Raw genomic sequence first — 27,639 nt, 5'->3', positions numbered from 1 at the left:
TGTGTGCAATACATGGCAATCTTGCAATAGATCTGAGAAAAAACTGAGTTTGCATAAAATTTTGTGTAAATCTCAGGGAAAATGGAAGAAATGTTGCCATTGATTGCACAAGTATTCAAGAAAGAAGGCATAAGCTATACATTGTTGCTCAAATGGCATACTCCATTTATGGCCAGTCAGACATATGTCTGACAACACATAACAAACACACAGGGAACCCCATCAGCTCCACAATGTCTGACAATGTTGCTGAAATCCAACAGCTCATTCATGAGAATCAAAGTTGAACCATTCATGCTTCTTGATGTGTTGGACACTGATTGTGAGACACGCCAGCAGATTCTGACTGCTGATTTCAACATGCACTGTGTTCCACCAACTTTGTGCCAGGCAACCTGGCAGCTTATCAGAAGCAGCAGCATGTTGATGTTTATCAGGAGTTCCTGCAGGCAACCTTTGATGGTGCAACCTTCTTGTCTAGGATTATCACAGGTGATGAGAGCTACTTTTAAGGTTATGATCCTGAGACAAAACAACAACCCTCTTAATAGAAAAGTCTATGCTTACCAAGAAGATTAAGAGTAAAGTGAAGAGCATGCTCATATATTCTTCAAAATCAAGATTATATACAAAGGAAGCCAATCAATCAATTCCACTATCCAGTGATGTTTTATAAGGGATGCATAAAAATGGGTGAAGATATCAGCCTGAACTGGCTGTTGCATATCAACAACAAACCTCATCACACTTCTCTCCTCACCATGGACTTTTTTTCTCTTTAAACATCACTGTCACTCTCCACCCACCTAAATCTTCTGACTTGGCCCCTGCAACTTTTTTCTGTTCCCATGTGTATTTACCTAGTTGTTTTACCTAGTTGTGTTTTACAGGAAAAGAGCTATGCTCATGCTGTCCTGTCTCCATATCTATAAGCATCCAGCTTAACTTTAAATTCATGAATATTTTTTGCTTGTACCACTGTTTCATCTAAGTTGTTCCATATTTCTATGCTTCTATTTGGGAAACCATATTTCTTGACATCTCTTCTACTTGCTGTTTTCTTCAATTTCACTCCATGTCCTCTTGTATCTCTTATAAGTCTTCTTTGTTAACTTGATCCTAACCCTTTAAAGCTCTGTATATAGCAATCAGGTCTCCTCTTTCTCTTCTCTCTTGTAATGATGGAAGCTTCAATCTCCTTAATCTTTCTTCATAGGTTAAATCTCTCAAACTTGGTATCAATTTGGTTGCAGCTCTTTGGATCCTTTCTATTTTCCTTATTTCTTTTTATTATGGGGTGACCAAACAATTGTGGCATATTCCAGTTTTGGTCGAATCACATATTCCATCAACTTTTTTCATCATCTCTTCATCCATGTAAGCAAATGCCCCTTTCATCTTTCTTAGTAACTCATAGGTTTCCCGAACTATTATGTTAACATGTTTTTCTGGTGGTAAATTATCACTGATTGTAATTCCCAAGTTTTTTTCTTCTTTGTTTTCTTAATTTGCACTTCTCCCATGGTGTAGGAACTTGTCAATCTTCTTTTGCTTTTTCCTAATTCCATCACCTTGCATTTCTTTGCATTGAATTCCATTTCCCATTTCTTACTCCATTTATATATCTTATTTAGATCTTTCTGTAATATTTCACAATCCATATTGTTTTCCAATCTTTTCAATAATTTTGCATCACCTGCAAACAGACTTATATAACTGTCAACCTCATCCACCATATCATTCACATACACCAGAAACATTGTGGGAGCTAAGACTGTCCCCTGTGATACTCCACTTGTAACTCTACACCATTCTGATTTTTCTCCCTTTATTATTGTTCTCATTTCTCTATCCCTCAAGAAGTCTGTAATCCAATTCAGTGTGTTTCCTTGGAAACCCCCTATATTTTGAATTTTTTATAGCAGTCTCTGGTGTGGTACCTTATCAAATGCTTTTTTTAAGTCTAAATAAACACAGTCTGCCCAACCCTCTCTCTCTCTTGAATTATATCAATTGCTCTACTATAAAAGCTCACTAAATTCAGGACACAAGATCTTCCACTTCTGAAACCAAATTGTCTGTCAGTCAATGCATGTGTTTCTTCTAAATATTCCATCCATCTGTTTTTAACTATTCTTTCTGCTATTTTTGCCACCACACTTGTTAGGGACATTGGTCTGTAATTCAATGGATCTTCTTTATTACCTCCTTTAAAAATTGGCACAATATTGGCTTTCTTCCAGTCTAGAGGAATTTTTCCTTCCTTAAAAGAACATACTATGGTATTGTGTATAACTTCTGCCAGTTGTTCACAACATTTCTTAAGTATCCAGTTGGACACTCCATCTGGTCCTTGAGCCTTACTTACATTCAAATCTTTCATAATCTTAATTTCACTTATGTCCACCTGTATCTCTCTCATCACATTGTCTCTGTACCATGCTCTTTCTCCTTCAAATTTGCTTTCTTTGGTAAATACTGACTGGAAGCACTTGTTCATTAATTCCACTTGCAACCGTGTATCTTTGTATGTAATGTCATCTTTTGTTAATTGTTTGCCTGTTTTCCATCTTCCCATTCACATATCTGAAGAATAACTGGCTCATCTTTGCATTTGTTAACTATATCTTTCTCATAATTCCTTTCTTCATCTTTCAGGATTCTGATATATTTATTTCTTGCCTTCTTGAAATCTTCCCATTTCTCCCTTCCTCCATTTTTTCTACATCTATTCCATGCTGCTTCTTTTTTCTTTTCTTGTTGTTATACATCTCGTATTAAACCAGTCTTTTTTCTTTTTCACTTCCTTTGTTTTGATCTTCGGTACATATCTACTGACCCCTTCATTATAAATTTCCATGAATATGTCCCACTTTTCCTGCGTACTGCTTGCCGTGAACAGTTGTTTCCATTTAGCCTCTGCACAATATTCTCTCAACCTGATAAAATCTGCTTTCCTGTAATTATATCTCCCATTCTTATAAATTTCATTCCTATTTTCTACTGGACCACTGCCTATACTGAATTCAATTAACAGATGGTCAGTTTTACCTAGTGGGCACTGATAATTCATTCCTTCAATGTCCATTTCCTTTGTAAACACCAAGTCTAGCCTTGTTGCCTCTTCACTACCCCTAAATCTTGTATTTTCTCCAATCCACTGGGTCATAGTATTTGTCATTATTAAATTTAGAAGCATATATCCCCATGACTTTTCTCCCCCGTCCATGGTCCACTCTTCCCAGCATACCTCCTTGCAATTAAAGTCACCCATAAGTGTTATATTATTACTTTCTGCCACTATTCTCTCCAAAAAGTTACTAGTATCTCTTAACCATTATTTATAATCCTCTTGTGTCCATGCATTCGTCTTTGGGGGTACATATGCCACTGCAAAATCTCTTCTTCCTTCTCCTTTCCTTTTTATTTGAATTCTAGTTACTTCTGCCATTCCTTCTCCTATTTCAACCTCTTCCACTGTTATATTCTTCTTTGTAAGTAACATGACTACTTCCCCTTTCTTATTATTTCTATGTTTTATCCACACATTATAATTACTATTACCAATTCTTATATTTTCTGTTGTCTCATTTAGTTTAACTTCAGTAATACCCATGTCGGGCTGCTTTGTCTTAATATAATTATTCAATTCTCACAATGTTGATATTAAACCATTTATATTTGTATATGCCACTGTCCACTTTTTATTTTTCCATACATTATTTACATTTTCTATTCTTTTTTTGTCACATACCACTTCCTGAGCCTCTCATCTTTTACCTTCCAATAGAACTTTTTTTTCTCTTCCTCTGTTCTGCTTTTGTTTTTTGCCTTTGCTTCTTTTATAAGATCGCTTAACTTGAGTCTCTCCTCCTCATTCATGTCCCTCTTTATACAAACTTTCCTGTATTGCTCTGTCTTGTCCAGTTTCCACGCATTCAATATCACTTCCATGGCTGTTGTTTGTGCCCTAAATTTTACTTTCAGCGGTTGCTCTCCTCTTTCTATATACTTCCCCAGTCTATGTATTTCCTCAATTTCACTTATCCAGTCCTCCCCTTCTCTCTGTATATTTCTTACAATGTCCTCTGCTACCTTTTTTTGTTCTCTTTCCCTCTTGTATCTTACTGGCTCTGTTTCCTCTTTTAATCCATATATAACAATATATTTCTTTTTGTCCACTGTGTCCCTTACCATTGATTCCTTCTCTTTGATCACTTTCACAATTTCCTTACTTAAATCTGTCTTTTCCTTCTTATGCACTTCTATGGTTTCTGTAAAGTTAACTTTTTCTTCCTCTTTTTCCTTCCTCCAGATTTGAGGTTCACTTTTCATCCCTATCACTTCATTTTCTGTTTTTTAACAATATCATTGTTTTCCTTCAATTTTGTTTTTAGATCAGTGCATAGTGTTTTTAATTCTTTGTTTTCCTCTTCTGGGTCATGTTTTTTTTTTTCTAATTTCTTTCACTCTTTCAATGAGGTCACTGATCATCCCCTCCATCAAAACCACTTTCCTTCCTTGCATTTTATCATGTAGTACATAATCTTCCTCAAATCCTGGGAATGGTGACCCCATTGGCAACATTCCGCTCCCTCCTATGCCATCCGCCTTACTGGAGCTTTTACTCATTTTATTACATCTGTTATTACTTAAATGTTCCCTTATTTTTTTTTATTTCTGGAGACAGGACAACTTTACTTGAGCACAGCTCCTACCTGGAAACACATTCTAGGCTCCTAATGGTGGCCATGGTCAAACAAAATCTTTCTCTGCTGGAGCTTGGATCACTGTTTGTTTACTGGACGACAACATGTGTGTGTGTGTGTGTGTGTGTGTGTGTGTGTGTGTGTGTGTGTGTGTGTGTGTGTGTGTGTGTGTGTGTGTGTGTGTGTGTGTGTGTGTGTGTGTGTGTGTGTGTGTGTGTGTGTGTGTGTGTGTGTGTGTATACCGCTGACTTGATGCAATAATGCTAATACAGCTGGGAAGGTCTTATCAATGTAAATACCAACTGAAGTTGACCCATCCCCTCTTTCTTACAATTTCCTTTATATATAAAAAGAAATACAATGTCTTACTGATAGCATTTGCAATGTAGAGAGAGAGAGAGAGAGAGAGAGAGAGAGAGAGAGAGAGAGAGAGAGAGAGAGAGAGAGAGAGAGAGAGAGAGAGAGAGAGAGAGAGAGAGAGAGAGAGAGAGAGAGAGAGAGAGAGAGAGAGAGAGAGAGAGAGAGAGAATATGCTGCAAATATTGTTGATTTCAATATTTCAGGGGGTTGCAAATCTTTCAAAGTTATCTGTAGCAAAAAGTTTGAGAAACTCCTATAGATGGGGAAAGGCATGGGATGAGGAGGATGGTATAGACATGGAAGGGAGACAGATATGAGGGTGAGGAGGAAGAAGAAGGAGAGAATTCATTTTATTTTTTAGTTGCTATATATGTGTGTGTGTGTGTGTGTGTGTGTGTGTGTGTGTGTGTGTGTGTGTGTGTGTGTGTGTGTGTGTGTGTGTGTGTGTGTGTGTGTGTGTGTGTGTGTGTGTGTGTGTGTGTGTGTGTGTGTGTGTGTGTGTCCAAAAAACCGAGGATTAAAAATGGGCTGTTTATTCTTCTAAACTATATTACAAGTATATCTATGTACTACAGACAAACATAATAAAATGTTTAAAGTGTTTAAAGTATTTGAACAAGAAAGGCACCAGGGAGGAGGGAACTGTGGGAGGGGGCGGGATGTATATGGTGAAGAAGAGGAATAGCAAGAATAAGGAGGACAAGGGAAGGACCAGAGAGGGAGAGAACTGTTGGCAGAAAATGTAGGCTTGACTAATCAGAATTCCTCATTCTGAATAGAGAGTGGGACATGGTGTAGCTGATTTATGTAATGAAATGGTGGGTGAAGCAACAAACCTCAAGGAGAATATACAGAGTCTCCTAGTAAAGCCAACACAGAATACAGGATCATTCAGCAACTATTAAAACAAAATCACTACAGTAAAATCCCTCTTATCCGGCATCAACGGGACCACCGACATGCCGGATACTTGAATATTGCCGGATACTTGAATAGAAGTGAAATTATGTCCACAATCACCACCCTACACTCATGCATCTTACCATAACAAAGATCAGCTGATCTTAATCAGCAGCTGATCTGATCAGCTGCTTAAGTGTAAGCACAACACGCTTCCTCTTTTCTACAATTTTAGGCATGATGAAGGCGTCAGGCAATAAACAGTGCACACGCAGGACTGAGTCACTGAGTAAACACAGTGCAGTGGGCCGCGGGTGGCACGAAGCAGTGCGCTCTGGTGGTGAGGGGACAAAGTATGCCTCGCGCGGGAATTTTAATCGATTTTAAGAGTACACATTGATTTTTTATTGATTTTAAGGCTCGGGGAAAAATGTGCCGGATACTTGAAGCTGCCAGATACTCAAATGCCAGATGAGAGGAATTTTACTGTATATACCTTACTGGCACTTCATGACGCCGACATCGGCATCATCAGAATGAAGAGGTTAAGGAGCACCTCAGCCTGATATATAGATAATAATAATAATAATAATAATAATAATAATAATAATAATAATAATAATAATAATAATAATAATAATAATAATGATAATAATAATAATAATAATATAAATATTCACTCAATAAAACTTATTCTCTTTTTCAGACATGTTCGTTCAGCCAAACAGGAGGCCTACTCTGCACATTTTGGCCATAATAAAATATACAACTGTGCATTGATCACATACTAAATACATTACCTCAGTGTTGAAATTTACAGAAATTTTAGTTAACACATGGTAACTGCATTCATTACTTTCCTTGTACTAAAGAAATTATCATTTCATACTCTTAACACTTGTACATAACTGGTTTTCTTTGGTCATAAACTCACCTAAGAAGTTGGTTAAAAACAGACTTAATAAACATTTTTATTAACTGTACTCTATCTGAAAACTTATTTCATGCATATTACCAGTTGCTAGGACTCAAGAAAATATAGACAAATTATCTGGGCTTACCAAGAACTACAAAAATATCATACCAATTTGGATTTTGATTGTAAGGTGAGTATGAAGAGTTCTCCATAAGAGTGATCCAGTCAGAGGCAGAAAGGTTACAGGACTTGACATCTAGTTTTCTTGACTTCCAATCCCACCAGCACTCCTCTTCCACCATCAGCTGCTCACACTGCAAACTCTTGATCTGAAGAAAGTTTTGTAGATTATCATAAAAGTTCCGTGTGTGTGTGTGTGTGTGTGTGTGTGTGTGTGTGTGTGTGTGTGTGTGTGTGTGTGTGTGTGTGTGTGTGTGTTTATTTATATATATATATATATATATATATATATATATATATATATATATATATATATATATATATATATATATATATATATATATATATATATATATATATATATATATGATAGAACAGATTCCAAATTATAGATGAGATAAGCATGGATACACCAAACTTCCTTCTTCATTTATTACAATGTTTCACCTTCACAGAAGGCATCATCAGGCTAAAAAAAAATATATATATAAAAATAAGTACAAAGACAGAAAAATCATAGTAAAATATCACACTAGGGTCACTGATTAAAAACACAACAGCAACAAAAAGCAGACAGGCAAGCCAACAGTAACAAAAACTAATGTGACATAATAACCCATAAGCTACAACTTATACATGATTAATTTTTTTTGTTATGTATAAGCTGCTGCTGATAGGTTATTATGTCACATTGTTTTCTGTTACTGCTTGCCTGCCTGTTCCCTTTTTTGCTTGCTGTTGTTCTTAATCTGTGTCCCTAGTGTGGTATTTTATTACGATTTTTCTGTCCTTGTACTTATTTTTTATCAATTTTTTTTAGTCTGATGATGCCTTCTGTGAAGGTGAAACGTTGCAATAAATGAAGAAGGAAGTCTGGTGTATCCATGCTTACCTTGTGTGTGTGTGTGTGTGTGTGTGTGTGTGTGTGTGTGTGTGTGTGTGTGTGTGTGTGTGTGTGTGTTTATCTAGTTGTTTTACCTAGTCGTATTGTACAGGGCATGAGCCAAAGCTCATTTTGTCCTATCTCCATAGCCATATTTATCCAGTTTCTCTTTAAACATGTGTACACTTTGCCAAAACCACCTCTTCCTTCAAATCATTCCAGATTTCAATAGTTCTATATGGGAAGGTGAACATTGAAGTCTCCAAGAATGGAGATCTCTGCAAAAGGGAAGAGGGTCAGAATGTGCTCCACTTTGGAAGTTAAGTAGTCAAAGAATTTCTTATAGTCAGAGGAGTTAGGAGAGAGGTATACAGCACAGATAAGTTTAGTATGAGAATGACTCTGTAGTCGTAGCCAGATGGTGGAAAACTCAGAAGATTCAAGAGCGTGGGCACGAGAGCAGGTTAAGTCATTGCACACATAAACGCAGCATCCAGCTTTGGATCGAAAATGAGGATAGAGAAAGTAGGAGAGAACAGAAAAGGGGCTACTGTCAGTTGCCTCAGACACCTGAGTTTCAGTGAGGAAAAGAAGATGAGGTTTAGAAGAGGAGAGGTGGTGTTCTACAGATTGAAAATTAGATCTTAGACTGCGAATGTTGCACAAGTTAATGAAGAAAAAGTTGAGGGGGGTGTCAAGACACTTAGGGTCGTCGACGGAAAGGCAGTCCGACCTGGGGACATTTATGGTCCCCTCCCCAGATGGGGACTCCGAGGCTGGTGTAGGAGTCGCCATGATTTTAAAATTTTTTGAGTGAAGGGTGTGTGTGTTATTAGGTGCTTGTAGTTTTGTGTGGAGGAAGAGGAAGAGAGTTGTCTTTAGAGGGCAGGCTGTGACTACCCCCTTGTGTTGTGAGACACAAAGGGAAACGTTCAGTGAGGTCAAAGCTGGGTTTAATGATAAGTTCACAGCACCCCCTGAACAGTGCTTTAGACCTCACTGGGAGTAATTATCGTTTCGGCAGGTGTCTACTGCCTCCTCTATCCATCTAATGCAAAAGTTAACCAGTATTCTCAATCATTCATCCCTTTCTCTGGAACTCCCCTCCTGCTTCTGTATTTCCACCTTCCTATGACTTGAATTCCTTCAAGAGGAAGGTTTCATGACACTTTTCCTTTAATTTTTGGCTATCCCTTTGGATGCTTTTCTGGGACTGGCATCTCAGTGGGCTTTTTTTTTTTTTATTGGGTTTTTGTTGCCATTGGCCAGTGTCCCTCCTACATAAAAATATATAAATAAATAAATAAATAAATAAAAAATCATTCCTGTAGATCAGGATAAGTGTTGATGCTAGCACTGATCCTTGTGGTACTCCACTACCTACATTTCTCTATTCTGATTTTATATCTTTTGCTACTCTTCTCACTTCTCTTCCCTTCAAGTAACTTTCCATCCAGTTTTTTTTTCCCACTTGATCCAGCTATATTTTCTAGTTTCCATAATAACCTGTTGTGGGGAGCTTTGTCAAATTTTTTTAGATATAAATACAGTCTATCAATCCATCCCTCTCATGTGTTATATCAGTCACTCTTAAATAAAAGCTCATCAAATTGGTTAAACATGATCACTTCTGTCTAAAGCCATACTGTTTTCTCTGTTATTATATCTTTTTTTTTTTCTAGAAATTCTGCCCACTGCTCCTTTATCACTTTTTCACAGATTTTGTGTAGTATGCTGGTCATTGATACTGGTCTGTAGTTTAGTGGTTCTCCTTTGCTTCCACTTTCATAAACTGGCACTATGTCTGTTCTCTTCCATTCCTTAGGCACTCTTCCAGTTGATAATGAGCAATTTATTACATCATATACTGGTTCAATTAATTATTTCCTTCACTTTATTAAAATGAAACCCGATACTCCATCTGGTCCTGTTAGTCTTTTTCTATTCCAGTTCTTCCATCATTTTATAAACTTCTTTAATTACTATAATTTCCTAAATTTGCTTTTCTGTCTTCTCATCTTGTGGTTTTTTAAAATTCTGATTCTTCTCTAAAAACTTGTAGCAATCCATCTATATTGGTATACATCACAATTTGTCATTCATTTCTACTATCTTTCTCTATTGCATTTTCATTTTTTTTATATTTACCTTTATATACCATTTCTTCACTGCCTCCCAAAACACTCAATTTTTTTTTTCTTCTGTTTTTAATTCATTTTTCTCTTTAGTCTCTTTTTTTTTTTATGTAGGAAGGATACTGGCCAAGGGCAACAAAAATCTAATAAAAAAAATTGCCCACTGAGATGCCAGTCCCATAAAAGGGTCAAAGCAGTGGTCAAAAATTGGTGCATAAGTGTCTTGAAACCTCCCTCTTGAAGGAATTCAAGTCATAGGAAGGTGGAAATACAGAAGCAGGCAGAGTTCCAGAGTTTACCAGAGAAAGGGATGAATGATTGAGAATACTGGTTAACTCTTGCGTTAGAGAGGTGGACAGAATAGGGGTGAGAGAAAGAAGAAAGTCTTGTGCAGCGAGGCCGCGGAAGGAGGGGAGGCATGCAGTTAGCAAGATCAAAAGAGCAGTTAGCATAAAAATAGCGGTAAAAGACAGCTAGATATGCAACATTGCGGCGGTGAGAGAGAGGCTGAAGACAGTAAGTTAGACGAGAGGAGTTGATGAGACGAAAAGCTTTTGATTCCACCCTGTCTAGAAGAGCAGTATGAGTGGAACCCCCCCAGACATGTGAAGCATACTCCATACATGGACGGATAAGGCCCTTGTACAGAGTTAGCAGCTGGGGGGATGAGAAAAACTGGTGGAGACGTCTCAGAACACCTAACTTCATAGAAGCTGTTTTAGCTAGAGATGAGATGTGAAATTTCCAGTTCAGATTATAAGTAAAGGACAGACCGAGGATATTCAGTGTAGAAGAGGGGGACAGTTGAGTGTCATTGAAGAAGAGGGGATAGTTGTCTGGAAGGTTGTGTTGAGTTGATAGATGGAGGAATTGAGTTTTTGAGGCATTGAACAATACCAAGTTTACTCTGCCCCAATCAGAAATTTTACAAAGATCAGAAGTCAGGCGTTCTGTGGCTTCCCTGCGTGATATGTTTACCTCCTGAAGGGTTGGACGTCTATGAAAAGACGTGGAAAAGTGCAGGGTGGTATCATCAGCGTAGGAGTGGATAGGACAAGAAGTTTGGTTTAGAAGATCATTAATGAATAATAAGAAGAGAGTGGGTGACAGGACAGAACCCTAAGGAACACCACTGTTAATAGATTTAGGAGAAGAACAGTGACCGTCTACCACGGCAGCAATAGAACGGTCAGAAAGGAAACTTGAGATGAAGTTACAGAGAGAAGGATAGAAACCGTAAGAGGGTAGTTTGGAAATCAAAGCTTTGTGCCAGACTCTATCAAAGGCTTTTGATATGTCCAAGGCAACAGCAAAAGTTTCACCAAAATCTCTAAAAGAGGATGACCAAGACTCAGTAAGGAAAGCCAGAAGATCACCAGTAGAGCGGCCTTGATGGAACGCATACTGGCGATCAGATAGAAGGTTGTGAAGTGATAGATGTTTAAGAATCTTCCTGTTGAGGATAGATTCAAAAACTTTAGATAAGCAGGAAATTAAAGCAATAGGACGGTAGTTTGAGGGATTAGAGCGGTCACCCTTTTTAGGAACAGGTTGAATGTAGGCAAACTTCCAGCAAGAAGGAAAGGTAGATGTTGACAGACAGAGCTGAAAGAGTTTGACTAGGCAAGGTGCAAGCACGGAGGCACAGTTTCGGAGAACAATAGGAGGGACCCCATCAGGTCTATAAGCCTTCCGAGGGTTTAGGCCAGCGAGGGCATGGAAAACATCATTGCGAAGAATTTTAATAGGTGGCATGAAGTAGTCAGAGGGTGGAGGAGAGGGAGGAACAAGCCCAGAATCATCCAAGGTAGAGTTTTTAGCAAAGGTTTGAGCAAAGAGTTCAGCTTTAGATGTGATAGCAGTGGTGCCATCTGGTTGAAGAAGAGGAGGGAAAGAAGAAGCAAAGTTATTGGAGATATTTTTAGCTAGATGCCAGAAATCACGAGGGGAGTTAGATCTTGAAAGGTTTTGACATTTTCTGTTAATGAAGGAGTTTTGGCTAGTTGGAGAACAGACTTGGCATGGTTCCAGGCAGAAATATAAAGTGCATGAGATTCTGGTGATGGAAGGCTTAAGTACCTTTTGTGGACCACCTCTCTATCATGTATAGCAAGAGAACAAGCTGTGTTAAACCAAGGTTTAGAAGGTTTAGGACGAGAAAAAGAGTGAGGAATGTACGCCTCCATGCCAGACACTATCACCTCTGTTATGTGCTCAGCACACAAAGACGGGTGTCTGACATGGAAGCAGTAGTCATTCCAAGGAAAATCAGCAAAATACCTCCTCAGGTCCCCCCAACTAGCAGAGGCAAAACGCCAGAGGCACCTTCGCTTAGGGGGATTCTGAGGAGGGATTGGAGTGATAGAACAAGATAAAGATATGAGATTGTGATCGGAGGAGCCCAACGGAGAAGAAAGGGTGACAGCATAAGCAGAAGGATTAGAGGTCAGGAAAAGGTCAAGAATGTTGGCCGTATCTCCAAGACGGTCCGGAATACGAGTAGGGTGTTGCACCAATTGCTCTAGGTCATGGAGGATAGCAAAGTTGTAGGCTAGTTCACCAGGATGGTCAGTGAAGGGAGAGGAAAGCCAAAGCTGGTGGTGAACATTGAAGTCTCCAAGAATGGAGATCTCTGCAAAAGGGAAGAGGGTCAGAATGTGCTCCACTTTGGAAGTTAAGTAGTCAAAGAACTTCTTATAGTCAGAGGAGTTAGGAGAGAGGTATACAGCACAGATAAATTTAGTATGAGAATGACTCTGTAGTCGTAGCCAGATGGTGGAAAACTCAGAAGATTCAAGAGCGTGGGCACGAGAGCAGGTTAAGTCATTGCGCACATAAACGCAGCATCCAGCTTTGGATCGAAAATGAGGATAGAGAAAGTAGGAGGGAACAGAAAAGGGGCTACTGTCAGTTGCCTCAGACACCTGAGTTCCAGTGAGGAAAAGAAGATGAGGTTTAGAGGAGGAGAGGTGGTGTTCTACAGATTGAAAATTAGATCTTAGACCGCGAATGTTGCAGAAGTTAATGAAGAAAAAGTTGAGGGGAGTGTCAAGACACTTAGGGTCGTCACCAGAAAGGCAGTCCGACCTGGGGACATTTATGGTCCCCTCCCCAGATGGAGACTCCGAGGCTGGTGTAGGAGTCGCCATGATTTTAAAATTTTTGAGTGAAGGGTGTGTGTGTTATTAGGTGCTTGTAGTTTTGTGTGGAGGAAGAGAGTTGTCTTTAGAGGGCAGGCTGTGACTGCCCCCTTGTGTTGTGAGACACAAAGGGAAACGTTCAGTGAGGTTACAGCTGGGTTTAATGATAAGTTCACAGCACCCCCTGAACAGTGCTTTAGACCTCACTGGGAGTAATTATCATTTCGGCAGGTGTCTACGTCCTCCTCTTCATACATGAGTATGTGTGTGTGTGTGTGTGTGTGTGTGTGTGTGTGTGTGTGTGTGTGTGTGTGTGTGTGTGTGTGTGTGTGTGTGTGTGTGTGTGTGTGTGTGTGTGTGTGTGTGTGTGCGTGTGTGTGTGTGTGTCGTCACTGCATGGGGTTAGCTATCAATATCAATGATGCATTTGACATTTCAAAAGTTTTCTCACCGACACTTTACAAATTTTCTAATCATACTCTTTTCTTTCTCAAACTTATTTTCTTACGAAAAATAAACACATTAGTAAATACCCTAAAGAAGTATGCTTACAACAAAACCTACATCAAAATGTTTTTATAGTTTAGCTGTAATGTGCATGTGAATTTACCTAGTAGTATTTACCTAGTTGTGGCAAACAGGAAGGGAGGTATGATAATTTTGTTCCGTCTCTATTATCCCAAAGTTTATCCAATTTCATCTTGAAATTATGAACATAAGAACATAAGAAATAAGTGAAGCTGCAAGAAACTATCAAGCCTACATAAGGCAGTCCCTGTATGAAATATACTACCTATTTTCACCTATCATCCCCATCTATAAATCTGTCTAATCTTTTCTTAAAGCCCCCTAATGACTCAGCACTAACAACTTGATTATTGAGTCTGTTCCCTTCATCTACCACTCTACTTGAGAACCAATCCCCTGTATCCTTTTAGTCATTCTCCTTTGTACTGATTCTAATAGATCTATATCCTTCCAGTAATATGGGGACCAGAACTGCACAGCATAGTCTAGATGAGGTCTGACCAGCACCAAATATAACTTTAATATTACTTCAGGACTTCTACTTTTAACATCCCTAAAAATTAATCCTAATATCCTATTTGCCCTGTTTCTGGCCTCTATGCATTGCTTTCTTAGACAGATTTCAGAGTTAACTATAACTCCAAAATATTTTTCATACCCTGAACCAACCAGTTTTGTTGTTTATTGTGTACCTATTGTATGGGTTTCCTCTACCTACAATAAGTACTTTACATTTGTTGATATTAAACTGCATTTGCCATCTGTCTGCCCATTCGTTCACCCTATCCAAATCTGCCTTCAAGGTGATGGCATCTATATCTGACCTAATCAATCTACCTATCTTGTCATCCACAAATTTACTAACGTCACTACTAATTCCATTATCCAAATCATTGATATATATTAAAAACAACAATGGCCCTAATACTGATCCCTGTGGCACCCCACTAATTACTCGACCCCTACTTGGATTTGGTGCCATTTATTACAATTCTCTGTCACCTGTCACTTAGCCATGACCTTATCCAGTCTAACATCTTCCTATCTATCTGGTGCACCCTAACCTTTCTCAGGAGCCTCTGATGAGGTACCTTGTCAAACACTTTATTAAAGTCCAGATATAGGATGTCATAACTATCACCATTATTTGCCACCTCATAAACCATACTGGAAAAACTTAAGTTCATCAGGCTTTGTGAAGCCATGCTGTGACTGATTTATCAAGTTATGTTTGTCTAAATACTCCCTAATGTTCTTCACTATTAATGACTCCATTATCTTACCTACAACAGAAGTTAAGCTGAAATGTCTATAATTAGACATTGAAGTTTTACTTCCTTTCTTAAAGATGGATATTACATTTACCTGCCACCACATTACCAGTACCTCACCTGACTCAAGTAATTTCCTAAAGACAGAAACTAACAGTTCACTAGTAACATCTTTGCATTCCTTAAGTATTCTGGGATATATTTCATCTAGTCCTGGTGTCTTGAACTTTCAGCCTATCTATCTCCTGTTCCACTATCTCCTTAGTTATGGTAATATCTGTCAGCTTCTCCCTCTCTTCTCCTCTAAATATCTGCTCACTATTTGGCATTTCCTGCATATTTTCCTGGGTAAAGACAGCTAAAAAATACTTGTTCAGAATTTTACTAATCTCCTCCCCAAGCTAACCAGCTCCCCATCTGCTGACTTTAATGGACCTATTGTTTCTTTATTCTTCATCCCATATACCTGATAAAATCCCTTGGGGTCCATCTTCACCTGGCTGACTACCTTTATTAATTTTCATAAATGTTTTTAGCTTTCTTTGTTAAAATCCTGACTGTTCCAATTCATTATATTGTGACCTTAAAACCTCTTCCCCTGCCTTTTATCTTTTATATAAGTAGTGTTTTAACCCAACAGTAATCCATTTAGGGTCATTCTTCTGCAATCTTATTGCTCTACAAGGGATGTCTGCTAACTCTCCTGTATGTAATTTATCAACGAAATATTTATACATCTCTACATTTACTTCCCCTAATCTCCTCATCTTGGCCCCCTCCATCCTCTTCACTCCATTTTCTACTCACCTAGATGTCACCTCTTCCATCTCAGCATGACCTGACCCTCCAACATATTCACATATATCTTCCCCTCTCTCTCTGATCCTTCCGGACACTTCTCCCCTCCTCCTGCCCTTCACCTTCACATCTCACCTCACCTCCCTCACCAAGCCTTATCTCTCTCAACTCCATCCTGGACCTGACCTCCCTCTGCATCCATTGCCAGTTAACTCCTTAGAGGTACCTTTTTAATCTCTTAAAATCTGCTCTCCTAAAGTCAGGTATTTTACTAGTGTTTTTGCTTCTAAGAGTTTCCTCCCATTCTAATTTGTACTCAGTTTCACAATGGTCACTGTTACCTAGCTGCCCTTCAACCTCTACCTGCGTGACTGCTTCCTCCCTGTTAGTTAGAATTAAATCTAGAATATTATTTTCCCTCATGGGTTCTAAGATTACCAGTTTTTTTTAATTATCCTGAATCACCTTAAGAAATTCCTCTGCTTCACTGTTACCCACCATCAGGCTCCAGTCAATATTCCTAAAATTAAAATCTCCTACTACACATACTACACATGTATCTTCCTGCTCTATTTATTTCCTGCCATTGTGCTGATTGGTGGCCTGTACACTAATCCCAGTACTACTGACTGTGATCCTTCCTTAATATCTACCCATATCAATTCTATTTTGCTATCTGTTTTAATTCTATTGTTAATACAACATTGTAATGTGTTCCTAACATATAGCACAATGCTTCTTCCTCTCCTGTTTTCCTTGTCTTTATAGAGTAGTGTATAACCATCTATCTTAACCTCTGGATTAAATGCTTTTCTTGACATATCTAACCACATTTCTGTTAAAGCAATGATATCAAGGTTCTGTACACACACACCATTCTTCTAAGCAAGTCTATTTTATTCAAAATACTTCTACAATTTGTGTAGTAAACACTCAAGCTATTCTTGAGCTAGTTACCTTTCTAGAATTAATTAATTTGCCCTTCAATTCATCCTCACAATCCCTTCCTCCCTCCTGACTAACAAAAAAAAAGCGCTGGAGTGCAGTTATCTCCCATTCAAGTGCTCCAGCCAAAACTCAAACACCCTGGCATGATAAATACACTCCATCCCTGGCACACAAGGTGTCCCTACCATAGAAGAGCTCCCAGTTGTTGATGAATGTCCATCCATTACTCTTACAATGATTTGTGAGCCTGTGATTCATTGTAATAGCCCTGGACAGCCACTCAGCACCAACTCTCTTCCTCGGCAAGACGCCACATACAACAGGGATCCCTCCCTTGTTGTTGCTTTGACCACTTCTCTGTCCAATGTATTCCACACTTCAATAGTTCTATATCGAAAACTGTGCTTCTTGATGTCCCTCTTGCATATGCCTTCCTTCAATTTCTTCCTGAGCCCCCTTGTGGTTCACTCATCCTACACTATCAGGTCCTCTCTATCAACTTTCTCTAATCCTTCTATCAATCAAAACATTGCAATCAAATCCCCTCTTATTCTCCACTGCTCCAGGGACCAAGTCCAGTCTTAACAATCTCTCCTCATTAGGGAGGTCTATCCAACCTGGGACCATTTTAGTTGCAGTTCATTGTATCCTCTCCAGCTCCAGTCTTTCTTCAGACTCGGTGACCAAACCACTGCTGCGTATTCTAACCTTGGATGTATCATAGTTACAATAATCTTCATCATATCCTCATCAATGTAAGAAAATGCCACTCTTATGATCTTGAGAAGATTATAAGTTTCCCCCACATTTTATTAATGTGCTCTTCCAGTGACATATTATCCATTACTATTACCCCAAGATTTTTCCTAGTGTTCCTTTTCTGGATTCTTGCTTCTCCCAGCTTACAGGTTCCAACAGGTCTATTTTTGCTTTTTCTGAATTCCAATACACTGTTTTTTCTTGTACTAAACTTGATTTTCCATTTTTACCACATTCAAGTCCTCTTGGAGCAAGTCACAGTCCTCCTTATTTTTCACTTCCTTCATGATCTTCGCATCACCAGCAAACAGATTTGTATAGCTTCCTATCTCTTCAACCATATCATTTATGTATACAGCAAACGTAATCCCTGAGGAACTTCACTGTAAACACTTTTGAATGTAGATGTTTCATCTCTTTTAACTGTCCTCATCTTTTTGTCCCTTAGGAAGTCCTCCATCTCAAAAATTTTCCTCCCACACCACCTACTTCTCTAAGTTTCCACACTAGTCTCTTGTGTGGAACTTTGTCAAAGGCTTTCTTCAGATCTAAATAAGTGCAATCCACCCATCCATCTCTTTCTTGTATTATATCAACAATAGCTCTTGAATAGAAGCACACCAAGTTGGTTGCATATGAGTGTCCTTTTCAAAAGCCAAACTGTTTGTCACTTATGTCTTTGGTCTCCAGATATTCCATACATTTGTCTTTAACTGCCCTTTCACAGATCTTAGCCACCACACTTGTCACTGGTACAGGTCTATAATTCATCAAATCCTCTCTCTTGTCTCCTTTGTATATTGGAACAATACTTGCTCTCTTCCAGTCTTCAGAGACTCTACCTTCCCTCAGCAAATAATATGTGATACTGTGTATTTTAGCACTTGACTCATTGCTGCACTCTTTCAACACCCAGTTTGACACCCCATCCAGTCCATGTGCTTTCCTTGCATCTAACCCACTCAGTAATTTCTCCACTTCTTTGATAGATATTTGGATCTCATCCAAGGTGTTACCATTCATGCTTGTTTCCTCTTGATTATTGAAGTCACCTTCCTTGGTGAAAGCTTTCTGAAAACAATCATTCATTTCTTCTGCCATTTCTGCAGCCTTCATGTATTCCAGTTCATTCACTTCCAGCTTGCTTATCCCTTCTTTGTTTTTTACTTTGCTGTTTATGAATTGGTAAAATAATTTTGGCTGGTCCTTACACTTCTCTATATCCTTCTCACAGTTTCTTTTTACCTCTCTGCATAGTTGAACATGCTCATTTCTGGCCTTCGTATAGTTTTCCCACAGTTCTAGCCTTCTTTTCTTTCTCCATTTATTCCACATCTGGTCTCTCTTACTTTTTGCTTCCATACACCTCTTGTCAAACCAGTCACTTTTCCTAATCTCACTCCTGCTCACTTTTGGCACATATTGTCTGACACCGTCATTATAAGTTTTAAGGAATAAGTCTCATTTTTCATCGATGGTATTGGTCATGTCAAAAGCACTCCAATCTGTCTGTGTAAAATATTGTTTCATGGCTTTATGGTCTACCCTACTACAGTTCAGCCTTCTAATCCTGTGGCTCTCTTCTCTCAGACACCTTAAGGTCTCTGTTATTTGGAGTTCAATTAGCATGTGATCACTCTTACCCAAGGGGGAATCATAGGTGACACCTTCTATAATTTTGGAGTCTTTTGTGAAAACCAAGTCCAGTCTCAGTGGTTCATCATCACCCCTAAATTTCACATCAACTGCAATCTACAGTGTCAAAGTGTTTTCCATGGCTAACTTCAGCATTTCACTCCCCCACAATTCATCACTTCCTTCAGTTGTCCACTCTTCCAAATTTACTTCTTTACAGTTGAAGTCACCCATGATGGTCAGGTTTTTACAGCGGCTTATAAGTTCTTCCATATCTGATAATGTTTCTTCTTTAATTTCCTTGTGTTCTTCAATGTTCCACAACCTTGTCTTTGGGGGTGCATATATCACTGAAAAGTTCCTTGTGACTTAACCCTTGTTCCAAATCCCCACTTTAATCAATTCAATGTTACTCTTCCATAAACTACTTTATCCACATGTAAGTCTTTCTTAGTTAAAATCATAACACCTCCTTGTTTGTTCATTCTCAACTTTTTCCAATTATCATATTTTCCATCACCTGTGTTTAAACTCTCAATGGATTTATCCAGTTTTATCTCTGTTAGCCCCACAAAATCTGATTAATTTCTTCTGAGGTACTCTTTTAACTCAGTACTGGCCATGATCAGCCCATTCACATTTGTATATGTCACTTTTAGGTTTTACCTCCCCCTACCCTAGTTTTTATATGCCATTTTCTTATTTTCATGTGTATTTACCTAGTTGTATTGTACAGGGGACAAGCCAAAGATCATTTTGTCCTATCTCCATAAACATACTCATCCAATTTCTCATTAAATATGAGTACACTGTCTACAACAACCACCTCTTCCTTCAAATCATTCCAGATTTCAATAGTTCGATACGGAAAGCTTGGATGTTGCTCGAATATCCACTCTTCTTTATTTTCTTCCCATGCTCCCTCATCCATCTCCCTCCCTCCTCCATCTGTGGTACCAAGTTATTTCTGTCTATTCTTTCTATATTGTTTACTAATTTGTACATTGTTATCAGGTCTCCTCTTTCTCTTCTCTCTTATAGTGTTGGTAATCCCACCTCTTCAAGTCTTTCTTCATAGCTTAAGTCTTTCAATTTTTGTCACTATTCTCAGCATTCTTTCCAGTTTCCATATATCCTTTTTTCTATGTGGATCCCAAACTACTGCTGTGTATTCCAATTTAGGTTGTATCATGCTTGTTATAATTTTCTTGATTTCTTTTATCTAAATAGTTAAATCCCACCCTAATGTTTGTTAACAACCTGTATGTAAAGCTGAATATTCCATTTATATGCCTTTCAGGTGATAGTGTGTCCTGGATCATTACTCCAGAATCTTTTTCTTCATTACTTTTCATTATTATTTCTCCTCCTATTTTGTAATTCCATGAAGGGCTCTTTTTACTTTTTCTTATTTCCAACATGTGGCATTTTCAGGCATTAAATTTTAGTTTCCATCTTTGGCTCCATGCATGTATCTTATCAATATCCTTTTGTAATTCCTTGCAATCATTTTCATCCTTTATTATTTTCATTATTTTTGGATCATCAGCACAAAAGGTTTATATAACTATTTAGATCCTCTGTCATATCAATTACATATATCTGAAACATAATAGGTGTCAACACAGATCCTTGCAGTACCCCAATTGTCACTTCACACAAACTTGAATTAGTGTGTCTGATTACTGTTCTCATTTCCCTCCCTTGTAAATAATCATCCATCCGTCTCAATGTTGCTCCTGTGTGTGTGTGTGTGTGTGTAAGAGAACTAGTGCATATGTATTTATGAGAAAGAGAGAGAGAAAGAGAGAGAGAGAGAGAGAGAGAGAGAGAGAGAGAGAGAGAGAGAGAGAGAGAGAGAGAGAGAGAGAGAGAGAGAGAGAGAGAGAGAGAGAGAGAGAGAGAGAGAGAGAGAGAGAGAGAGAGAGAGAGAGAGAGAGAGAGAGAGAGAGAGAGAGAGAGAGAGAGAGAGAGAGAGAGAAAAAGTGTCCAGGGAAGCCACCACAAAAATATAATTGCTATCAGTGTTAGGTCTTAATGTATTTTGGTCTACCACAGTGTATGCCTTTTCAGACCAAATTAAGACATCATCATTAATTCCCTGAAGCCCATGGATAAATTGACAATGCTGTGTTTGGTAAGCTGGGACACAATTATACAACTGTAGCTACATGAATTTCATAATGAATCTGTGGTTAGGAGAAGGAATAGTGTATTGTTTCATCTTCTTAGTAGTCAAGTGTAGTCTTTTATGTTATGTTATGTTATATATATTTGGGTAATAGTCAATAAGTATATTTGTTGGCTTTCAAATGTCTAGACTCTTAATTCAGACTCAAACATCCAACAAATTAGGTTTTCCATAAGTTTCATCTACTGAAATATGTATTTTAGGAGACAGTAATGGATAACGGGATCTTTCAACTTTGTTGTAGCATGCCAATAGATTTCACATAACTTCCAACCTACTAGTTGCTCAGCTCCTTTTACAGTGATTATTAACATTTTATGATCAGTTATCCAACAATCAGGTTTTAGGAACCTGATAGATATAAAAATAATAAGCCAATAATTTTAATGTACCCCTTGATCATCATCACATATTATCAAGTATCCTACACTATTATTAAAATACTTCCATCACCCACCCTTCTCAAAAGTTGGGGCAGCACATTTCTTACAGCAGCCACCCTTCTTGTGTAGGTCCTTCCGTCGTCCTGTACCCGACACTCTACCACATTGCAGCTCAAGATATTGGGGTCATATTCATTGGGGAACTTGGAGAGGTGTGTAGCTGCCACCATCTCTACTGGTTCTTTGTATACATGTTCTGCTGTTACTGTTACCGTCATGCTGCATCACCAGTCAGGCCTGCTGTGAAAGGCTTGTATCATTAATATGCTTTCAATGACAACTTAAAATGTTGAATTATGTTATTTCCATATACCTCATGAAAACAAGCAGATTTTACACAATAATTCAGATATAAAGAAGCTTTATATGTCAACTCCTTTCACCTATTGCATACTCAGATCTGCATCTTTGCAGAGTCTGTTTGAAGTTAAATAGCATAAGGGATCTAGTTATATGGCTAAAACAACTAATATGTATATAACATTACATTTGTTTCACAGTTTCTAAGCAGCTTTTTCTTATAACTAAATAAAAATAATTAACAAGTAATAATAAATGAGCTTTGTGATATGATCATATTTACTTTTCTGTTCAAAACACATGTATTCTGTTCATTATAAGACAATAAATATATGGGTTGAGACACAGTTTGAAGTCAGATAATAAAATATAGGATCTAATTATAGAGCAACTGATTCATATTTACTCCAATTTTTTATTTATTTATTTATTTTTATTATCTTTTTTTATCTAGCAAGTGACATGCTTTGCAAAAAAGCTATATATATTTTTTTTGTCCTGTATGTATATTGTAAAAGTATACTGTATTTGCTCTTCATTTAAAAATAACTGTGGAAAATTGAGTACATATAAATCAAGTGAAATTTGGTGGAAGTTCTCTCCTGCTTTACACTTCCGGCAAACTCTGTCCCTGCTTATTAAAGTGTGACCACAGCTGAAGATCTGAGTGGAAGCTTGACTGAGCAGACTAGGTCAACCTTGATGAATATAAACCACCAAAGTGGGGAGCTTTCAATGACTGGCATGTTAATGCAAAGCTTTACCAATATACTGGATCATATGTATTTATGCTTACTCAGTGACATCATGGCAAGTGGCTAATTCTGGTCCCCATAAAATTAACATGATACAACTATAAACAATAACCATAATAAAATGTTATATCACTCCCTTTAATTTTACTTTGACAAAAATTTACCCAAACTGAAATGTTAATATCAATATATATGTAAATATCATAAAGATCATTCATCCCAGAAAAATCACAGAATGCAATGATCACTTCTATAGGAGAAAATTCCCACAATTTAGGCACCAGCAGATTGCTTCAGGTGATACAGTATCCCTTCATGAGATTCCTTCAAGATTACTGATTTAATAGTTGGCTTTCACTGAAGACAAGATCATCTTGTGGTGGCCTGGTGTACATTTGATAGCACAACTAGCAGCGCCCAGAACGTTACATGTCATCTTAAACGCGTGGCTGGGCCACCTGGGCAGACGACTCAAAATGTCCCAGGTGCCCCACTCTTGGGAGGTGGGAATGGCCTATGCTGCAATGGTATCATGTCAATAAATATGGCCACCCAAACAGAGACCTATGGCTGCTCCAGATGCACTTTTCAGTCTCAAGACTACAATGTTGTGTTGTATCATACATTTACATGTACCAGTAAGTACTGTACTAATACCAAAGTATAATATACAATGAAAATGCAGTATATAAGAGTCATAATTATGATGATATAGTAGTCTAATGAACAATGGCATAGATATTTTTTTTTTTTATGTAGGAGGGACACTGGCCAAGGACAACAAAAATCCAATTTAAAAAAATGCCCACTGAGATGCCAGTCCCAGAAAAGGGTACAAAGCAGTAGTCAAAAACTGAAGGATGAGTGTCTTGAAACCTCCCTCTTGAAGGAATTCAAGTCATTGGAAGGTGGAAATACAGAAGCAGGCAGGGAGTTCCAGAGTTTACCAGAGAAAGGGATGAATAATTGAGAATACAGGTTAACTCTTGCATTACAGAGGTGGACAGAATAGGGGTGAGAGAAAGAAGAAAGTTTTGTGCAGCAAGGCTGCGGGAGGAGGGGAGGCATGCAGTTAGCAAGATCAGAAGAGCAATTAGCATGAAAATAATGGTAGAAGATAGCTAGAGAAGCAACATTGCAGCGATGAGAAAGAGGCTGAAGAGTCAGTTAGAGCTAAGGAGTTGATGAGACAAAAAGCTTTTCATTCCACCATCTAAATGAGCAGTATGAGTGGAACCCCCCAGATATGTGAAGCATACTCCATACATGGATGGATAAGCCCTTGTAAAGAGTAAGCAGCTGTAAGGAAGAGAAAAACCAGCAGAAACATCTCAGAATGCCTAACTTCATAGAAGCTGTTTTAGCTAGAGATGAGATGTGAAGTTTCCAGTTTAGATTGTAAGTAAAGGACACACCAAGGGTATTCAGTGTAGAAGAGGGGGGCAGCTGAGTGTCACTGAAGAAGAGGGGATAGTTGTCTGAAAGTTGTGTCAAGTTGGTAGATGGGGGAATTGAGTTTTTGAGGCATTCAACAATAATAGATGGAGGAATTGAGTTTTTGAGGCATTCAACAATACCAAGTTTGCTGTGCCCCAATCAGAAATTTTATAGAGATCAGAAGTCAGGTGTTCTGTGACTTCCCTGCGTGAAATGTTTACTTCCTGAAGGGTTTGACGTCTATGAAAAGACATGGAAAAGTGCAGGGTAGTATCATCAGCGTAGGAATGGATAGGACAAGAAGCTTGGTTTTAGAAAAATCATTGATGAATAATAAAAAGAGAGTGGGTGACAGGGCAGAACCCTAAGGAACACCACAAGACCAATAGAATGGTCAGAAAGGAAACTTGAGATGAAGTGACAGAGAGAAGGATAGAAACCATAGAAAGGCAGTTTGAAATCAAAGCTTTGTGCCAGACTCTATCAAAAGCTCTTGATATGTCTAAGGCAACAGTGAAAGTCTCACCAAAAGAGGATGACCAAGACTTAGTAAGGAAAGCCAGATCACCAGTAGAGCGGCCTTGACAAACCCATACTGGCAATCAGATAGAAGGTTGTGAAGTGATAGATGTTTAAGAATCTTCCTGTTGAGGATAGATTAAAAAACTTTAGATAGGCAGGAAATTAGAGCAATAGGACAGTAGTATGAGAGATTAGAAAGGTCACCCTTTTGAGGAACAGGCTGAATGTAGGCAAACTTCTAGCAAGGAATGGTAAATGTTGACTAGGTGTTGGTAGATGTTGAAAGAGTTTGACTAGGCAAGGTGCAAGCACGGAGGTGCAGTTTCTGAGAACAATAGGAGAGACACCATCAGATTCATAAGCCTTCTGAGGGTTTAGGCCAGCAAAGGCATGGAAAACGTCATTGCAAAGAATTTTAATAGGTAGCATGAAGTAGTCAGAGGGTGGAGGAGAGGAAGGAACAAGCCCTGAATCATCCAAGGTAGAGTTTTTAGCAAAGGTTTGAGCAAAGAGTTCAGCTTTAGAGATAGATGCAATAGCAGTGCTGGCAACAGGTTGAAATAAAGGAGGGAAAGAAGAAGAAGCACAGTTATTAGAGATGGTTTTGGCTAGTGCCAGAAGTCACAAGTTTACTAGCAATCACGGTAGAGGTAGTAAGGTTGGCTGGCACAAAGCAAAAAGTGAAATGGAGGGGAAACCAGCATCAACTGAGCCCACCAACATAGGGTTCAGGGCAATGATGAGTCACATTCTCACTTGGCCCTCATCCATACTGGCAGTTCACTATAGGATTAGCTGTGTTTTCTGGTAGTTATTTTGCCATTATTTCAACACTTTATACCCTTTTCATTTGAAATTGTTACGTTTTTTAATGGTATGCTTGATCTGTGGGAATGCTGGTTATGAGTAGGAAGAAGTTATAGAGCAAAGAATTATCACTGGGTGCTTACTATGAAGATTGCTGATTCATATTATTTGCCACTTCACCTGCAGGGGCAGCACAAGCTTGACTAACCACGCCAAGCTGAAATACATAAATAACCAAAGCTAATGTAATACCTCTATTTACTGCACAGGAACACAACCACTCAGTGTAGACATTGCTGATGAGGAGTTTGATACAACTCTAAAGCATGAACAAGGTTAGTGGATGTGATGCTGACATAAATGTACAAAAATCCTAACACAGTCAAGGACAATAATTTATAAGATCATATATGTAGTAAATTTTTCAAGTTTGTAAAACTTCAATCAGTTTATGTCCACTGATAATTCTAATGTCAAATAAGCAAAACTCATAAGCAGTATGTATAAATGAGTGATATTGTTGTATGCACATTCTCTCTTTAATTTTGCAGAGATTTTCATTCTTGGAGACTTCAATGTTCACCACCAGCTTTGGCTTTCCTCTCCCTTCACTGACCATCCTGGTGAACTAGTCTTCAACTTTGCTATCTTCCACAACCTAGAGCAATTGGTGCAACATCCTACTCATATTCCTGACCATCTTGGAGATATGCCCAACATTCCTGACCTTTTCCTAATATCTAATCCTTCTTCTTATGCCATCACCCTCTCTTCTCCATTGGGCTCCTCCGATCACAGTCTCATCTGTATCTTGTGATTTCACTCTAGTCCCTCCTCAGGATCCCCCTAAGCGAAAGTGCCTCTGGCATTTTGCCTTTTCTAGCTGGGGGGACATGAGGAGGTATCTTGCTGATTTTCCTTGGAATGACTATTGCTTCCATGTCAGAGACCCGTCTTTGTGTGCCAAGCACATAACAGAGGTGATAGTGTATAGCATGGAGGTGCACATTCCTCACTCTTTTTCTCGACCTGAACCTTCCAAACCTTGGTTTAACACAGCTTGTTCTCGTGTTATACATGATAGAGAGGTGGCCTACTAAAGGTACTTAAGTCTTACATCACCTGAATCTCATGCACTTTATATTTCTACCCAGAACCATGCCAAGTCTGTTCAACCAACCAAAAACTCCTTCTTTAATAGAAAGTGTCAAAATCTAACTCCCCTCGAGACTTCTGGCATCTAGCCAAAAATATCTCCAATAACTTTGCTTCTTCTTTCCCTCCTTTACTTCAACCAGATGGCACAACTGCTATCATATCTATCTCTAAAGCTGAACTCTTCATGCAAACCTTTGCTAAAAACTCTTCCTTGGATGATTCAGGGCTTATTTCTCCCACTCCTACACCCTCTGACTACTTCATACAACCTATTAAAATTTTTTCGCAATGATGTTTTCCATGCCCTCACTGGCCTAAACCCTCAGAAGGCTTATGGACCTGATTGGGTCCCTCCTATTGTTCTCCAAAACTGTGCCTCCGTGCTTGCACCTTGCCTAGTCAAACTCTTTCAACTCTGTCTGTCAACATCTACCTTTCCTTCTTGCTGGAAGTTTGCCTACATTCAGCCTGTTCCTAAAAAGGGTGACTGTTCTAATCCCTCAAAGTACCATCCTATTGCTTTAATTTCCTGCCTATCTAAAGTTTTTGACTCTCAACAGGAAGATTCTTAAACATTCACTTCACACCATTCTATTTGATTGTCAGTATGGGTTCCTTCAAGGCCGCTCTACTGGTGATCTTCTGGCCTTCCTTACCGAGTCTTGGTCATCCTCTTTTACAGATTTTGGTGAAACTTTCACTGTTGCCTTAGACATATCAAAAGCTTTTGATAGAGTCTGGCACAACGCTTTGATTTCCAAACTACCCTCCTATGGCTTCTATCCTTCTCTCTGTAACTTCAACTCAAGTTTCCTTTCTGGCGGTTCTATTGCTGCTGTGGTACACAGTCACTGTTCTTCTAAA

At 38.6% G+C, this 27,639-nt stretch overlaps 1 protein-coding gene across 10 annotated transcripts in view; it reads right to left on the bottom strand.

Annotated features, from left to right (window-relative positions):
- The window catches only part of LOC135116176 (PRELI domain-containing protein 2-like), a 94,789-nt gene that overhangs the window by 37,649 nt on the left and 29,501 nt on the right, over positions 1-27,639 (bottom strand). For 4 of the 10 annotated variants that reach the window (XM_064033467.1, XM_064033460.1, XM_064033465.1 and 1 more), the window contains exons 2-3: positions 21,811-22,033; positions 7,054-7,214 (exon numbers count right to left, since the gene is read on the bottom strand). In XM_064033467.1, the coding sequence (XP_063889537.1) occupies positions 7,054-7,214; positions 21,811-22,014 (365 nt within the window). In that variant the 5' untranslated portion in view covers positions 22,015-22,033. Of the gene's footprint in view, positions 1-7,053; positions 7,215-21,810; positions 22,037-25,760; positions 25,835-27,639 lie in introns of all 10 variants that reach the window. The other 6 variants (XM_064033469.1, XM_064033461.1, XM_064033464.1 and 3 more) reach the window with 3 other exon arrangements.

The sequence above is a fragment of the Scylla paramamosain genome, chromosome 30 (assembly GCF_035594125.1).
Source record: "Scylla paramamosain isolate STU-SP2022 chromosome 30, ASM3559412v1, whole genome shotgun sequence".
Classification (NCBI taxonomy): Eukaryota; Metazoa; Arthropoda; class Malacostraca; order Decapoda; family Portunidae; genus Scylla; species Scylla paramamosain.
This window is presented reverse-complemented; position numbering and strand designations above follow the sequence as displayed.